The sequence below is a fragment of the Martes martes genome (genome assembly GCF_963455335.1).
Source record: "Martes martes genome assembly, chromosome: 4".
In the NCBI taxonomy this organism is placed as follows: Eukaryota; Metazoa; Chordata; class Mammalia; order Carnivora; family Mustelidae; genus Martes; species Martes martes.
In genome coordinates this window covers 113,121,362-113,140,036 of record NC_137891.1, presented here as the reverse complement: position 1 = coordinate 113,140,036, position 18,675 = coordinate 113,121,362, and the positions used below count along the sequence as shown (strand labels likewise).

Here is an 18,675-nt window from a genome sequence, read left to right as displayed (position 1 = left end):
GACTGGACTGAGGCGTGTGTGTGTGTGTTTAGGAGACCAGCAATTAATGCAAAAGCATATGTTAGGAGCTGCTAAGTGTATCTGGTATCTAATAGTACCCGCCAAACTGGCTGATTGCAGTTAATGATTGCTCAGAAAGGCCGGGAAATTAACTCCACATAGGAAAAAGGAAATGGTGGATCTGCCTCCAAGAGTCCCATATTCTGAGTGAGAGGTCCCTGAAGTTCCAAGAGGCTCTTTGCACTACCGGAGAGGAATCTGGTTCCCGTTCAGCCCCCACAGACGAGGTGCCCATTCCTCCGCGGGGACAACCCACCGCTGGGGCAAGCTCGGTTCTTTCCTGCAGCTGACAGCTCGCCTCGCATTGGTCCATGTCTTTCATCTCTTGTTATGGCAACATTCCAAAATGAATGCTGAAAGATCCGCCTCTTACGATTTCCTGACAGAACTTATAAAATTGCAATGTTTTATTAAAAATAGAATCGGGGCACACGTTGCTTTCACATTTGACGTTCAACCTCTACACATTTTGGTGGTTCCCAAGATCACCTTACCAATCAAGACTTAAAGAAAAAAACAAACCACAAATGCCCGACTACGTAAACCCAAGGATTTGTAGGAGGCATCTATGTCAGGATTTCTCTCGGGTGGAGGGCGCAAGAGGCAGGAAGGGAGGGTGACTGGAGTTGCCTCATCCAAGGGTCTCAGGGTAGAGAAGGGTGGTGGGCGTCTTTCCCTTCTCTCCCTTCCACCTTGGAGACACAGATGCGAGTGGCGGACGGCGGTGGAATTGCCCGAGCCCCAAGGGGCAGGCGGGAAAAGACCTAGCCCGTGAACCAGCGAAGTGGCGGACCCTTCCGCGAGGGGATTTGCCCGCGGAGACCCAGCGAGCGCGGGTCCGCCACGATCCCAGGGTGCACCGCGCCCCGCCCCCTCCCCTCTCCGCGTCCCGCCTCCCCTCGGCCCGGGCCCCCTCCCTGCCGGCTCCGGGAGGCGGGGACGCGGCGTCGGCGGCGGCTTCTCCAGTCGCGTCTTTCTCACTCACTGGGGAGCCCGGCGGTGGCGGCACCTTCGGAGGCAGAGCGGCGGAGCTGCGAGCCCGTCGGCCAGCCAGTGGGAGGTCGAACAGACTAAGGGCATATCCGACAGACGGACGGACAGCGAGCCACCAGACGGCCCGAGTCGCCTCAAGTTCCGCCATGAGCTGGGGCACAGAGCTGTGGGTGAGTCCGGGTGAGGGGCGCCCCGCGCGGACTCCGGCCCGCGAGGGGCGCGGGCTGGGCAGGCGCCGCTGACCGTCGGCGCCCAGAGCCCTTTGGGCCATCCCCGCCCCTAGCGCTAGCGGAGGGCGGGGGTTCCACTCTTCTTTGTGTGCAGACCCCTCTTCCCTCTCGGCCGGGGTTGAGTGGCTGCTGGTCTGCGCTCCCGCCTCTGCCGCTGCGGCTGGGCTGAGGGCAGCGCCTTGGACGGCGGGTGGAGCGGCCCGCGGGCTCCCGCGTCCGCCGCCACCCTCTCCCTTTCTCTCCTCCGTCTTCACTTTCCGGACGCCTGGCTCGTTGCCGGGCGGCGCTCCTCTCCCTTTGTATCTCTCCGCCCGGAGGTGGGGAGGGGGTCCATTGTCCCGAAGTAGCGCCGTTCCCGGGCGGGGAGGGGCCCTGCGGCGGCCCCCAGCTCCCGCAAGGGTCCCCGGGGCGAGGGCGTCGCCGGGCCAGGACCGCGCGGGGAGCCTCGAGGCGCCGCCCACCGCCCTCGCCCCAGGTAGGGGGAGCCGGGCGGCTTTGTTTCGAGCCCGGCCTCCGGCCAGCCAGGCCCGGCCCACAAACCCATTTTCCTCTCGCTGTCTGTGTGTCCCGAACCCGCGCGTGGCTTTGGGGACTCCGGCTGGGCTATCCCCGGCTGCTACCTTGGGCTGGGGGTGGGGTGGAGGTTTGCTTTTGGACTCTAAATTAAACTGATGGGTCGACGGGGAAGCCAATTTTGCCAAAAGGAGCGAAGGCTTCCCGATTGCTTTACTTCCCCTTCCGCTCTTCTTTATTTTCACTCGTTCTCCCCGTTTTCTTTCTTTTTTCCTCGCCTTTCTTGGGCGCTGAAGGTTTCAGACAATGCCCAGTGTCTGGCCAAGGTGCGGGTGGATTGTAATAGGTCGGAGAATTCGCTCGCGATGCAGCTTCGCAAGGGTGGAGGTGTGGAGGGCAGTGATTTCTCAGGTGCAGCCGAGGGACCCGGGGCGTGGGGGCGCTGTCCCGAGAGCTGCATGGTTTCAGCCACTCCCCTTTTTATCCCACCTGTGCACATTTTCTATGCCTTTTGTTAACAAGGGTCTGGTGAAACCCAGAGAAAGGGGAGAAAGAACTTCCTGCTCTCTACAGGAGCATGTAGGATGCGAATGAAGGTAGATTGGTTAATTGAAGGGCAAATGTTTTCTTCGGTTATTTTTCCCCTCTTACTCACACGCTGGGAATCTTAGAACTGAAAGAGACTTGGAGTTCATCTAGTAGAACACTTAGCCAGCACAGGAATCTCCTGCAACGTTCACGACAAGTGTTTGCCCAGTCTGTAAACACACTACTCAAGAGAAAATAACTCAGACACTCGTTTCTTAGATAGCATTAATTGTTCTTACATTAGAGAGGATTATATAGTAAATGAATTATGTAAAATTTAACCTTTTACTTTAGATTCTCAGGCATTATTGGTCTTTTCCCTTTGATTTTGTACATTTTGTAATTGATTATAGTGCGCCATCAAAGTAGATCTAGTTTTTTCATTTTTATAATTAGAAAATATTTCTATTTTTAAATGATCCACGTTCCAGAGGAAGCAAAAATGTACTCAGAATATTTCTTTTAAAGTACACATAGGAAGAGCAGAGTAATATTTAGATTTAACTTTTAGATTTAAGAAGCACTTTCTATCATACTACAGAAAAACAGTTTTAAGGAGAAACAGTATTTTAACTGAAGATTAAAATGCGATTTTTAAAAGTTTTTTTAAGTTATAATTTAAGAATATAATGCATTCAGAAGTGATTAGCAGTCCCCCACCGTCTCCCGTAATTTGGTTACTTTCAGCATTTGAATAGTTTCTCAGCAATTTGGAAAGGTAAACTGTAGAAGAGATGGGAATTTCTGGTAACTAAAAATTGTTTTGTATCCTTTGGAAATTATGAAAAAAGATTTTAAATTAAGTTTCCTCTTAAAATTTAATGCACCATGTTTTAAAGTTTTTAGTGGGTTTTGGATTTGAGGGAAATATTTGTTAGAAACTAAATGATAGAGGATCAACTTGTATCATCTGATGCTTAAGCCTTAAATAAATAGAAGTTGGTGTAAAGGGCTATTGTTAGGACCAGAAGAGACCTTAGAAAATTTTGACTGGACTTCCTGTTTTTACAGTTCGGTTTTGAATAAGGATATTGTGCTTCTAGTGGATTGTAACAAACACCTGTACTGTGCTCTTGTCATTGAGGAATTTGAGGTTGGGAGAGTTCCCTTGAAATTCTGAATTTAGAAACCAGTTCTAATTATTTCATGTTTAGGATCACATTACTATCCCATAGGTTTAATTATTGGGAACATGTTGTTACAAAAATATGATGAACGCAGTTATGCACTGAAACTTGTTTTTTTCTTATATTCTTTGGAGTTTCATTGATATTTTAATGCTTCTTAAGTCTTATGTTAAATTTGAGAATAAAGTAATAAAATAGAGAACCACTTTATACTGACTCTGGGGGAGAACTAATAGTGATAGACTAATGGGTTATGTCAGACTTTGTTGTGTGTGGTTGAGAGGGGATACGAATTAACTGGTACTAGATTTATGCTCTGGTTTAAGGTACTTCAGGTGTTCCAAATGAGCATTTAAATATTGAATATATGCTAGAGACTTCTGGGTTCTGTGTCCTGGGTAATATCAAACAAAGAGATGACAGTGTCTTCGTTTCTTCAGGCTGCAATGTAATTAATTATAAGATAGCATCTTAAGTGTTGTTTATTGTGTTGATTTTTTTAAATTATCACAGGAAGAATGGTTGGATCAAAAAGAGGCCAAATATGAATCAATGATTTCACAAATCAGATTTTATAATTAGCCCCTTTTACAAGGGAGAAAATTAGAGTTGGAGAAGTTCTGTGTTCAGTCAATAAGTTTTATTTATTAGGAGATACTTTTATGATGGTTTGAGGAGCCAAATTTTGCCAGAAAAAAAAAATCCGTGTATGGATTGTGAGTGTGTATATAGATATGAAAAAAATATGGCTGAGCACATTAAATGCATATCATGATTTATTCAGAAATTTGCTCCCCAAGGGAAGTGAGGTGACTCTTCTGGAAGCTAGAAGGTAGCTTCCAATATCTGACATAATTTGTTGGGTCTTTTTTTTTTTTTTTTTTAAAGATTTTATTTATTTATTTGGCAGAGAAGGGCACAGCGAGAGAGGGAACAGAAGCAGGGGGAGTGGGAGAGGGAGAAGCAAGGTTCCCGCAGAGCAGGGAGCCAGATGCTGGGCTTGATCCCAGGACTCTGGGATCATGACCTGGGTTGGAAGTTGAGGCTTAACGACTGAGCCACCCAGGCGTCTCATTTTGTTGGGTCTTATAAACCTTTCTTATGCCTTAGTTTCCTGATCTATGTGCTTTTTGGCCCTTAGTTTTAAGAGTGTGTAATTTAAAAGCCATTGTTATTTTCGTTAAATTACTAGTTAAATGCATTTGACAAAACTTATGCTCTCTTTTTTTAAAAGATTTTATTTATTTGAGAGAGTATAAGCGAAAAAGAACATAAAAAGAGTATAAACAGGGAGAGGGGCAGAGAGAGAAGCAGACTCCCTGCTGAGCGGGAAGCCTTACTCAGGGTTTGATCCTGGGCCTATAGTCTGGTGACTTAAGCCGAAGGCAGATGCTCCACTGACACAGCCACCTAGCACCCCGCTCATGCTCTTTTGGATGATAAATTCATTGGATACCCCCAGTCTTAACCCCTAATGCTTCTTTATCTTTGTCCTTATAGCATTTATTTAATATCTGTGCTGGGGGCGCCTAGGTGGCTCAGTGGGTTAAAGCCTCTGCCTTCACCTTGGGTCACGATCTCAGGGTTCTGGGATCGAGCCCCACATCGGGCTCTCTGCTCGTTGGGGAGTCTGCTTCCTCCTCTCTCTGCCTACCTCTCTGCCTACTTGTGATCTCTGTCAAATAAATAAATAAAATCTTAAAAAAAAAATCTATGCTGTAAGTGTACCAGACTTAAGAGTCTTGGAGTATAGAACTGGATTAATCTCTTGTTTTCACTGACTAAAACAATGCCTGTAGGTGATCATGCATGTTTTGCCCAATTGAATTAATAGTTCATTACTTAGGATATTGATTACTGATTAAAAAGTGCATCCTGGAGGAAGTCTTTATGGTTCTGAAGGCCTTTGTAGGTGATGATAGATTAAGTGATCTAGGTAACAGTTCGAGAATGTCCTAATAAGTTGAAACCAAGATTATGAAGTTAAGGTTTACTATTTGGTTCAAAAACTTTTACAGCTGGGGAAAAACTGACCTAAAGGGAGTTCTTTGACTTTACCTGACTTATAGCTCTGTGATGTGACTGCAAAAATAGCTGATGAAATGTTAGAACACATTAATAGATTTGTCTAGAAAACAGCAGTGTGGTTCCATTGCAGTCCATTGTGGTTAGACTATTTTTATAATATTGACTTGAGCATTACTTCACGTTTTTTAGAAAATATGTGCACCCGTGTGGAGGAGTTTGACAATGAAAACTCCTTGTTAATTAGAAGGCAATGAAATTGCTGTAAGAATTTAAATTAAACAATAAAGTAACTATTGAGCATCTGTTACGGGGAAGCACTGTGAATGTATGGTGAAATTTATGAAGGTTTATAATATCAGTCCTGCTGTGAGGAAACATTCATTTTAAGGTGATACTCTTTCCTAACTCCAAAATACTCCTCTGTGTTGGCATCACTTTCCAGAATGTCTTCTGTTGACCAGTTCCTCTGAACTCCCCCCCCCTTTTTTCCAGAGTACACATTCTGGATAATATCTTTCTTATAGGACTACCACTTTATGTTATAGTTATTTCTTGTACATTCAAACCTTTGGAAAATAGTCATGGTATAAGTATGTTATATTCCGTTTTGTTGGTAGAAATTGTTGTGTTCAACATTGTATTACAGTCCTTGTTCTTAGTTAAGGAGGCTGAGAATTAATCAAGACACCTGTTTATGCCACCATTTTATCCTGACTATATTAAGGTAGAAGCTGGAGAATGGCCTTTGACTTCTGCATTTGCTGCTTCCTTAAACCACTCAGTTCCACTCCCCTTCCCTGCCTTTATTTTGGAAGAGTTACACCCTTTCTTCCTCTCCCTGTCTATAAATGTGAGTTTGGCTGGACACTTAAAAACCTATTTTACCAGGGTGCCTGGGTAGCTCAATTGGTTGATCATCTACCTTGGCTCAGGTTGTGGTCCTGGGAACAGGCCACATGTGGGGGCTCCTTGCTCAGCGGGGAGTCTGCTTCTCTCTCTTCCTCTTCTTCCCCCTACCATGCTCACTCTCTCAAATAAATGACTAAAATCTTTTAGAAACAAATCTATTTTACCTACTTTTTCCTATAAATGAGCCCGTTTGCAGGCAGAAAATAAGAGAAAGGTAATTTATAACTATGGCACCTACAAGTGCTGTCTTATTTATTAGTCCTCAGTCTTTAAACATTTTTAGCTCAGCAAAAAAGAAAAATTCTGTTTTGGGAAACATAGTTATACCTACAGTGTATTAAAAACTAGTGGGAAAAGATTATATGAAGATATTGTTTTATAGGAAACAAAAGCTATTCCATGTATCAGTCCAAGCTATGTATATCAGATAAAACAAAAAGATACTTGGCATGGGCTTTGGAATAAGGAAGGTTTTGCATATACGTGCCTAAGTTCCTAGAGGGCAGAGATCGTGTCTTATTCATTGCTTAATCATTGTCTGATTCATTGCTGTATTTTCCCTGTCAGCACACTGCCTGGCATAGAGCCTGATGCTACTCAGATCTTTAGTAAATGTTTGTTGGATTGACCTGAATGTAGTGGTTAGGTTTGGCTTGAAATTGAGTATATGGGTTGGCTGAAAGTAGTGATGCAGGGTAGATTGGGACCAGGTTAAGAGGCTGATTTGGCTGAGTACTTGATTTACATTCATGAACAGAAGAGAGAGAGAGAGAGGTGTTATTTATTTATTAGCATATAATAAACTTGATTTTTAGACCAGTTAAAAATCCACAGAAGGAAGTTGTAGTTTGTGTTAGTAGAAGGAATTATTTCTTCCTTCTGAATGCTTTGGCGGCAGAAGGAAGAATCCCCCTGGGTAATAAAAGATGAAGGTTTATTGATTTTTATTGCCTCTGCAAGAATATTTGAAGGGTGTTCGTTCTTTTAACAGTGTGTTACTGGTCCTGATACCAGCTGTATTTTTTTAAATATATGTTATTTCTGCAGTTTGTTTATACTGTTTTCCCTTTTCTCCCTTATCTATGAGTTAATATTTTTATTTCTATATCAGTTTAGTTCCAGTGCTTTTTCTGAGGCTGAGAGGTGTTCATTGGTAAATGTAGTAAGTTTTGATCCTACCACTTTTGCTCTGAAATAGCTTCATGTGCTGATTTATGCACTGATTTTCTCATATAATAAAGATATTTTGGAATATTTTGAGGTAATTGGTGGTAGAATGGTAGATGCTTTAAAATTGCAAATTGTGCTTAAAAATCTGTTGATATAGTTAATTTTAATATTGTCACCTGTGCTTTTAAGCATTTTCCTTTTTTCCTATAATTTGTATTCTGTGATTACTTTTACAGGATTTTTATTGACTAGTTCTTTAAAACCACCTCTTTTACACCATAGGGAGCTGCTGTAAGGCATTGTAAAATGATATCTGATTGCTTTTTCTAATGTAGGATTCAGCATTTAGAATTTGTATAGAGCCCAAGAAAAAGAAATCTTGAATACTAAGAATAAAAGTTTTTGTAAAATGTGCCTATTGAATCCAGATTAATTATTAATTTGGGGGGCTTAGGAACCATTTTTCCTTAAGTTCTTGTTAGAAAACTAATCATCAGACTTTCATAGTGCCTCATTTGTTGTAGTTTGAAAAAATATAAATGTTTATATAGAGTCAGATTTTCCTGTTTTTCCCACACCATTATTTTGTTTCCAGAGTAGAAGTCATCTGTTTTGTTCCTGCTGTATCCTTGCTGTATACTTAATTTGTACAAAGGGAATGGGCATATAATAGGTACTGAAATACTTGTTGAATGAGGAAATCAATGAATTGCTATAACTCATCAAATTATGTTTTGAGTATTAAGGGTATTTAGGCGTTTTCCCCCAGCATGTATATTTCTTACATCTTTGTTTAACTTTAGGGATCCTTTGTTTGTTTTTACTTGAACTCATGACTCTGAGATGGAGTCGATGCTCTACTGACTAAGTCAGCCAGGTGCCCCTTTACGGATCGTTTTTATAATCTGGAAATATAACTGATTGTACTTATTCATATGAAATTTTTCTCTTTTAGGTTTGGAGTTCTCATTTCCTTGGTTGGTAACAAATGATTATTTTTTAGTGATAGCATATCTTATGACCCTTTGGATTCTAAAGTTTTTTTAATTACTAGAGAGAGAGGGCGCACGGATGTGCACACACGTGAGAGGCAGAGGGAGAAGCAGACTTCCTGCTGAGCAGGGAGCCTGAGGTGGGGCTCCTTCCCAGGACCCTGATATCATGTCCTGAGCCGGAGGCAGACACTTGACTGACTGACAGCCACCCAGGCGCCCTGACCCTTTGGATTCTGAAAATGAGAACAGTTAACATTCTCTTGGTCATGTAAGGTTAATGAAAATTGTCTGAGACTTAATGAATAGGGAAAACATAAAAGATTGGTTTTTGGTGAGTACAAGTGCTGATTCTGAGAGATTCTTGATGAATGTTAGTGGTGGTTAGGTTTTTTTCCATTAAAAATATAAAAATCAAAATTATTGAAACAGCTATGGTATTTTTTCTTAAAGATTTTATTTATTTATTTGACAGAGAGAGAGGGGGGGAGGGGCAGAGGGAGAGGGAGAAGCAGGCTCCCCACTGAGCAGGGAGCCCAATGCAGGACTTGATCCCAGGACCTGGGAATCATGACTGGAGCCGAAGGCAGCCGCCCAGCGAACTGAGCCACTCAGGCAACCTGAAACAGCTATGGTATTTTAAATAGCTTTTGAATAAATACATACTAGGGGCGCCTGGGTGGCTCAGTGGGTTAAGCCTCTGCCTTTGGCTCAGGTCATGATGTCAGGGTCCTGGGATAGAGCCCCACATCGGGCTCTCTGCTCAGCAGAGAGCCTGCTTCCCTCTCTCTCTCTGCCTACCTCTCTGCCTACTGGTGATCTCTCTCTGTCAAATAAAAAAATAAAATCTTTTAAAAAAAATAAAAAAATACCAACAAACTTTTGAGTCAATTTTCTAGACTTAGATCATGAACTAAATTAACATCTTTAGTACTGTTTGCCAAGGCTGAATATAATCAACATTTGTTAACTTTTCGAATCTGAAAATGACCTTCTTTTACCTTCATTTTTTAAAAGTTTAATTCAGATATAACATTCATACATTAAAGTGTACAAATCTTACATGTACAAAATTAAATGTTTTTTTTTTTTTAAATGAATACACTCACGTAATTGCCCCTAAGATCAGGATACAGAAGTTTCCTTTATGCCATTTCAAGTAAATATCTGCCCGAAAGTAACCACTATTCTGACTTGTATTGCCTTTGATTACTTTTGTAGGTTTTTTAAACTTCACATGAGTATATATTCATGCAGTATATATTCTTTTTCATCTGTCTTTTGTTTAACATGTTGTGTGTGGGAATCATCCTTTATGGTTAGTTTGTGGTGTTCTATGTTTTGTATAGGATTTATGTTTTCTTCCATGTGCCTGGGGTCACTCCTAGTCTGGGACCATCTTAAAACAAATTCAGGGCTAGAAATTCCTTTGTGTGGTTGTTGGGCTTCTAATTTCTGCCCCCATATCTTGTGCTGTGTTATCAAAACAAAGATCCTGATTTTCAGGATTGGCAAACATCCTCAGGTCAAATGTAGCTTATATGCTTTTCTCCCTCCCTTTTTGAGTTCTCATTTTTTGCTTGTGACTTTGTAATTCCTTGTTATCTTGACTTGTCTTTTGATGCTTTACATTTTTGAAATATATTTTTATCCATATTTTAAAGTTGTTAATCCAGTAGAATAGTGATAGGTGATCCAAAAAACTTAGTCTGCTACTATTGGAAACTGAAAATTGTTACATTGAGTTTTTAATTATTTTGCTATTGTGTTTTTAGTTTCTAAGAGCTGTTCTTTGTTGTTGTTGTTTCAGTGTACTTTTTTCCCTTTTTTTCTTTTTTAAAGTAGTTTCCATGCCCAGTGTGAATCCCAGTGTGGAGTTTGAACTCATGACCCTGAGATCAAGAGTTAAGCTGAAATCAAGAGTTGGATGCTTAACTGACTGAGCCACCCAGGAGCCTCTATTTTCTGAATGTACTTCTTTTTTTTTTTACTGCCCCCTTTTTTTTCTGAGTATACTTTTAACATAGCATCCTCTACTTATCTTCTCTTAGTTCTTTGTGAATACCAAAAATAGGGTTTTTTGTTTTATTGTGTTTAGTTTTCTTATCCCTGCATAATATTTGTAGCCTCTAAGTTGCTTCTCCCCCCTTTTTGTTAGTTTTGGTTCTTGTTTTTCATGTTAGAGACTTTCCTTAAATATTTTGTGATCCCAGGATCCTGGAAAGATGTCTCTCAAGATTAGGGCATACTGAATTTTGATATGCCCTACCTATTAAGTTTAGGGTTTGGGCTGTTTGAAGTTTTTGATCTCTTTAAGGGTTTTTGCTTAGTAGATCCCCCTGGCATTGTTCATATCTTCTACCTCCTTTCCAGTCCTATTGTGAAAGCTCAGAAGGTATCTTTCTTTTGAAGTCACACTTATCATTGGTGTTTATGGTGCTAGGGGCCACAACTTGATTTTTTTTTTTTAAGAGGTGCTTAAATATTTTATTTGTCTTATACAACAAGATAGTCTTGTATCTTGTAACCCAAGCCAGTGACTGCTTGAGTCACTTTCAGGACTTTTTTGGACTTTCCCTCAGAATAGCACTTTCAGGACTGTTTTGGACTTTCCCTCAGTTGGAGATTGCAGCTCCAAAAATCATGTCTGTATTTAATGCCCCCAAAATGGGGGGGGTAAGTAAGAAAAAGAAAGAGGAACAATATTAAATATATCTGCCTCTTTGTCAGGAAGACAAAAGCTTTCCCAGTTTCTACAACAAACTTCCCCTTAGGTCTCACTGTCCAAAACTGGGCACATTGCCACCTGAACAAAAGTAGTGTATTAGAAAGGAAAAAGTGGAATAAGTATAAGGTGTCCCAAAGTACAGAATTTATGGTGTCTGTCCCCAGTGAATTAATGATTGCTTTGTAGAGGCAAACACACACATACATATTTATTTATTTATGGATATTTGAATAATAGCAAGGGAGTTAAGAAAAAGCAGTAATAGAAGTGTTGAAGCAGGTATTTTAGAGTTGAGGTCTTTCAGAGTCTAATATGGCCCACTGTCATTTTAAGAGCTTGGTGGTGAAGGGCTTTTGTGTCTCACCTGGAGTTTATAGCCCACCTTTTGTTTGCCATACCCTGCCTTGACGACATCACCTGCCAGAGTACATGTGTGTTTTGCATAATGGTCAGAATTGATGGTCCTGGCTTGTTGAAGTTTACCTAACCTCAGGCTGAGTGAAGGAAGGCACTGCCAGGACTGAGGAAGGGGTACTGAAATAGAAGTCCAGAAGTTTATTTTGTGAGGAGAAAGTTTTCCTGGATGTTGGAAACAATAAAGATCTCCTGTAATGACCCAGGTCTCTTAGTCATGTGGATATAATACAAAGCTATTAAATTGACTCCAGGAAGTAAGAGACCATCAGCTTAGTGTTACCGGCACTTGCTTTTCTTTTCTTTAAGTTGTTACATTAGAATGGTACATTTCTTACAAATAATGAATATTAGTATATTATTGTTAACTAAAATCCATAGTTTATTCACATTTCCTTAGTTTTTACCTAATGTCTTTCTGTTCCACATTACATTTAATTGTCATGTTTCCTTAGGCACTTCTTGTCTGCCATTTTTTTCAGACTTTCCTTATAGTTGACCTTGAGAATTTAGAAGGGTATTTCAGGGTGTTTCTCTGCTGGAATTTGATGTTTTTATATGTGATCAGACTGGGTTTATGGGTTTTGGGGAGGATGATTGTGTGCCATTTTCATCACATCATTTCAAAGGTACATATCAACAGGATTTATTACAGTTGATAATGATTTTGCTCACTTGGCTGGAGTAGCGTTTGTTGGATCTCTTCACTGTAAAGTTATTTTTTCCCCCTCTTTCTATACTGTATTCTTTGGGAGGAAGTTACTGTTGTAGTCCACACTTAAAGAGAAGGGAGTTACGCTCCCTTTTTTATGGTTGGAGTAGCTGCATAATTTATTTGGAATTCTTCTGCATGGAAAATTTATCTCTTCCCCATTTATTAATTTACTCATTTGTTTATAGCAGTATGGATTCAAGGATATAATCCAATGCTACTTCATTTATTTTGCTCAGATTGTTCCAGCTTTGGCCATTGGGAGCGTTTTCAGTTGGCTGCTGTGTCCCTGTAACACTTCACCACTAAGGACTTTTTAAAAAAATTTATTTTTTTATTTATTAGAGAGAGATTGAGCGTGCGTGTGCACCAGCAGGGAGGGACAGAAGGAGAAGGAGATAGGGGAAGCAGACTTCCCACCTACAGGGAGCTGGACATGAGGTTCAATCCCATGAGACTCCATCCTAGGACCTGAGATCATGATCTGAGCTGAAACCAAGAGTTGGATGCTCAACCAACTGAGCCACCCTGGCACCCCAATAAGGATTTTTTTAAAGAACAACTTTACTGGGGCGCCTGGGTGGCTCAGTGGGTTAAAGCCTCTGCCTTCGGCTCAGGTCATGGTCCCGGTGTTGTGGGATCGAGCCCCGCATCGGGCTCTCTGCTCAGCAGGGAGCCTGCTTCCTCCTCTCTCTCTGCCTGCCTCTCTGCCTACTTGTGATCTCTCTGTCAAATGAATAAATAAAATCTTTAAAAAAAAAAAAAAAAAAGAACAACTTTACTTCTTTCGACTATAAGATGGTCCAGGCTTTTCTTGCATATTTTCTGTCCCAGTCCTAGAACCAACCATTTCTTCAAAGAGCTCTGGTTCCTTTTATTGGAAAACGGTATTACAGACCAAGATATAGGTGGTAGATGTAGTTGTTACTGCAATTTTATTCTTTTATTCTCTCTCAGCTGATAAAACAAAGAAATACATATGGATATACTAAGCTCTGTAGGTGCACTGTAGCTATAAATATTTCTGTAATAATCTGTGTCTACATTAAATATTTAATGATATCTCTAACACCAGTCCATTTGTATATGTATTCATCTAGCCCCTTCTTGCTTATCTGTAAATTCCCACTTGGGACAACTCCCTTTGGCCACCACCCATTTGCTTAATTGTTCCTTTTCAGTATAGCTGTAGTATAGCAATATCAGAGTTACTAACATGTAGCCCTCTGCGGAACAACTTTATCAACTAGAGTACAGTACTTATATGCAGTTCCTTTTCCCTCTGGTTCTATGGACTCCTAATTTTCAAAGTTACTTAGGTCAGCACCATTTATTCTCTCCATTCCCTTCAGTGAACTTGTTAGTTTTGTTTTGTTTGTTTTTTTTAATCTCAGTCTGCATTCTTTCTTGGGATCCTCTGAATTTCTCAGTGATTTTTTAAAAAAATTGCATAGATAGGGGCACCTGGGTTGATCACTTGGTTAGGCGTCCATCTCTTGATTTCAGCTCAGGTCATGATCTCAGTGTTGTGAGAGCAAGCCCCATGTGGGGCTCCAGGCTGGACGCGGAGCCTGCTTAAGATTCTCTTTCTCTCTTTCCCCTCGCTCCCACTGTACTCCTCCCCCACCCTGCTCATAGTCCTTCTCTCTCAAAAAAAAAAAATTAAAAAAAAAAAAGTCTCATAGTCCAAGGCACATTCCTTATGCTGTGAAGTTCTATAGGCTTTGACAAAGGTATAATGTTATGTATTCAACATCCCAAGATGATCAATAATAGTTTCACTTTTTAAAAATCCTCTGTGGCCTATCTCACCCTTGTTAGGATAGCTATTATGAAAACAACAGAAAAAAAACAAGTGTTGGTGAGGATATGAAGAACTTAGAACCCTGTGCACTATAGGTGGGAATGTAAAATGGTGCAGCTACTGTGAAAAACAGTATGGTGGTTCCTCAAAAATTAACCATGGAATTACCATGTAATCCAGCCGTTCCATTTCTGAGTATTTACCAAAAGAATTGAAAGCGGGGTCTTTATTGTTTGTGTGTTTATTTTAAAGTAAGCTCTACAAAGTGGGCCTTGAACTCAGTGACACTGGGATCACAAGTCACATGCTCTATCTACTGAGCGAATCAGGTGGTCTGAAAGCAGAGTTTTTTTTTTTTTTTTTAAGATTTTATTTATTTCACAGACAGAGATCATGAGTAGGCAGAGAGGTAGGCAGAGAGAGAGGGAGAAGCAGGCTCCCTGCCGAGCAGAGAGCCTGATGCGGGGCTCGATCCCAGGACCCTGGGACCATGACCTGAGCTGAAGGCAGAGGCTTTAACCCACTGAGCCACCCAGGCGCCCCTGAAAGCAGAGTCTTGAGAGAGATTTGTATACCCACATTTACAGCATTATTCACAGTAGCTGGAGGGTAGCAGTCCATGTATTAATCAACAGATAAATGGATAAGCAAAATAATGGTGTGTAGCTACAGTGGAATGTTATTAAGCTTTAAAAAAGAAAGAAATGCTGACATAGGCTGCAAAAATGGATGAACCTTGAGGACATTATGGTAAATGAAATAAGCCACAAAAACCATTACTGTTTAATTCCACTTGCATGAGGTACCTCGAGTATTCACATTCATAGAGACAACATAGGATGGTGGTTGCTGGGGCAGAGGGGAGGAGGGAATGAGCAATTATTGTTTAATGGGTGTAGTTTTAGTTTTGAAGATGAAAAGAATGCTGATGGATGGTGGTGATGGTTGCACAACAATATGAATGTACTTAACACTGAATTGTACAGTTAAAAATGATTAAGATGGTAAATTTTATCTTATATTTTTATTTTCCTCCACCGATTTATATATATATCTTCATCCATATCCCCTGTATATCCATATCCCCTGTGCTGTTACCTGTTCATCCCTCCCTACCCAACTACTGATTTTTTTTTTTTTTAATGGGCTTCTTTTTAAATTAGCAGTTTTAGGTTCACGGCCAAGTAGAGCATAAGGTAGAGATTACCCATGTGTCTTCTGCCCCCAGGTGTGCATAGCTTCCCGCATTATCAGCATCTTCCACCACAGTGGTACATAATGCCACAATTGATGGACCTACATTGACAGATCATTATTACCCAAATCCATAGTTTACGTTAGGGTTCAGTCTTGATACTGTACATTCTATGGATTTAGGCAAATGTGTAATGACATAGCCACCATTCTGATATGATAAAGAGTAGTTTCACTGCTCTAAAAATCCTTTGTGTTCCACCTGTTAATTCTCCCACCTTTCTAACCTCTGACTACTGATCCTTCTTTGGACTTTTCATCAACCTTAAAGCCAGTACCCATTAGGAGTAACTTTCTTTCTTGCCCCCAATCTCAGTTTTAGGAAACCACTAATCTACTCTCTTTTGCTACTCATTTGCTTATTCTGGACATTTCATATAGGTGGAGTCATACAATATGTGGTCATTTGTAACTGGAAATTTTCAATAAGCATTATGTTTTCAAGGCTTATCTATGTTATAGAGTATATCATTAATATTCATCTTTTTCATTACTCAGTAATATTCCATTGCTTATATGTACCACATTTTATTAACCTCTTCATCAGTGTATGGACATTTGGGTTGTTTCTGCTTTTGGCTCTTATGAATAATGTTGCTATAAATATTTGTGGATAAGTTTTTGTGTAGATAGAAGTTTTTATTTCTCTTGGACTTGTAATTTGTGGAATTGCTGGGTTATATGGTAACTCTGTTTAACTGTTAGAGGAACTCCCAAACTGTTTTTGCATTTTACATTCCCACCAGCAAAACAGGAGGATTCTGATTTCTTCACATCTTGTCAGAGTTTGGTATCATCTGACTTTTTGATTATAGCCATCATAGTGAGTATGAAGTGATACCTCATTGTGGTTTTGATATGCATTTACTTTATTGACAGATGATGTTGAGCATCTTTTCATGTACATTTATATATCTTTGGAGAACTGTCTTTTAGCTTCAGTTCTTAATGTTCACCTTAATTTGCTGTGGTAGTATGTTATTAGTAAAATGTAAGTAAAAACCAGTATTGATGGCTATAGTACTGTATTGAGAAAAAAAGAAATTTAATTGCAGTGCTAAGATAGTACTGTGTTTATATTTGATGTTTCTCATTGAACTTGTCAGCCACTCTTTCATACAAAGAGATGTTTGATTTTGGCATTTAGTTTGAGAAACTTAAAATCCAAGTGTAAGTGTTAGCTATGCTCTCTCTCTTTTTTTTTTTTTTTTAAAGATTTTGTTTATTTATTTGACAGATCGCAAGTAGGCAGAGAGGCAGGCAGAGAGAGAGAAGGGGGGAAGCAGGCTCCCTGCTGAGCAGAGAGCCTGATATGGGACTCGATCCCAGGACCCTGAGATCATGACCTGAGCCGAAGGCAGAGGCTTAACCCACTGAGCCACCCAGGCACCCCTATGCTCTCTTTTTGGTTTAAGAAACCTTTCAGCTAAGTGGCACTCCACTTGGAAGCACTTGTCATTGTCAAGTAGAGACTTTATGTTGTTAATCTCAGTAGTTTCAACTATGAAAGGCTAAGAAAGGTGGGGTCTAGGAGATATTTAAGAGTAATGAAAACTTCTGTATAATTCATACATGACCTTTTGAATTTTGAATTTTACTACAGAATTTAGTTAATGTCTGGAACTAAGATAACTTTGCAGATCTATTCTAAGAAGACTAATGGGAATATTTTATATTTTTTTTTTTTGGAATTTTTTTTTAGGGATGAAAGTTAACATGCTGCAGTATTTATTTACTTTTTATTTTACTTATTCTTTTGTAAATAGAATGTTAGTTGTTAACTGAAGTCACATTTTTGTTTTTCTTAGTATTTTGACTATGTTATCTAGGTGGAGTACCTAGGTATGTGGTTTTTGTTTTTGTTTTTGTGTTTTTCCTTTTTTCTTTTCCTTTATCCTGATTGTTTCTTGGTTAGGTAAAATGTATATCTCTTTCTGCATTCCACTTCTGATAGTCCAAAGGATATTGTTTATTTTGTGGATTTCATACTCTTGAACAACATGGCTCCTTTCTAGTTTCATTCAGTTTTTGACCATTTGGGCAGTTTGCCCTGGAGATTCTGATTCATTAAGTTGTGGGGATGTTGGTTAGTCAGCCACCTGGAGTTTTATAAAACTTTGCTGGTGATTGTGGCTCTTACCTCTGGCTGAGAAACATTGTTGTTAATTTGCAGACCTTAAAACTAAGTGGGTGACTATTAGAATCATCTGGGGAATTTAAAGGCAGTAATAACAAAACAAACTCCCAAGCTCTGCTCTAACCTCCATGATCAGAATCTGAAACATTTTTCTCCATTAAAAGCAACCAGAGTTCCCTGGAGAAATAACTAATTCCAGGGCTGGGGCAGGGAGAGTACAAGATGAGCCTGAACTTTCTTGTTCTACAGGTAAGGAAGTGCTCAAAGAATGGTGAGGACATGTCAAACAGATGGCAGCTTAAAGGGGCTTCCACTGGCCAAACCGTTTAATTAAGCATCAAAATAAATAATGATGTTATGAATGATAATCCATGGAATAAAATAGGAACCCATGAGTCCATATGACAAAAATAAATAAATGAATAAATTGCAAATTTGATGGAAAAGATAATTCATAGTTTCACAGTTAATCACAAAGGCAAAAGGAGTGCTTTACACTGGAGAAGCTTGGTAGTTACCACTTTAATGGAGTGATCAGTTAGCATCACCGGTAGTGGGACTAATTGAAGTCATGTGCCACCTGACTGAAGTCAATGAGGAGATGGCATCATTTCCTGCCAGAGATGCTTAATCTGAATAATGGGGAAAGATCAAACAAACTCGGAATTGATGGTCATTATACAAAATAACTGGCTTGAGACCTTCAAAAGTGTCAAAGGCATTAAAGATAAGGAAATACTAAGGAACTGTTACAGATTGAAGGACACTAAAGAAACATGACAGTATTGGCACATATCATTCTAGACTTGGTCCTGTAGTTTTAAAGGACATTGTTGGACCAATTGAAAAAACTTGAATGCAAGGTCTGAGAATTAGGTAGCAATATTACATCATTGTTAATTTTCTGATTTTGATGGTTATATCTTCATGTAGGAGAATTTCCATGTTTGTAGAAAATACACAGTAAAGAATTTGGGGGTGAGAAAAGTAAATGGGAGGTGCGAGAAGTAGAAACA

The 18,675-nt window shown here is 40.1% G+C and overlaps 1 protein-coding gene across 3 annotated transcripts in view; it reads left to right on the top strand.

The window, feature by feature from the left end:
• The first annotated feature begins 987 nt into the window (after positions 1-987).
• FNBP1L (formin binding protein 1 like) overlaps positions 988-18,675 on the top strand; it is a 105,551-nt gene continuing 87,863 nt past the window's right edge. For all 3 annotated transcript variants that reach the window (XM_080800903.1, XM_080800902.1, XM_080800904.1), the window contains exon 1: positions 988-1,223. In XM_080800903.1, the coding sequence (XP_080657029.1) occupies positions 1,200-1,223 (24 nt within the window). In that variant the 5' untranslated portion in view covers positions 988-1,199. The remainder of the gene's footprint in view (positions 1,224-18,675) is intronic.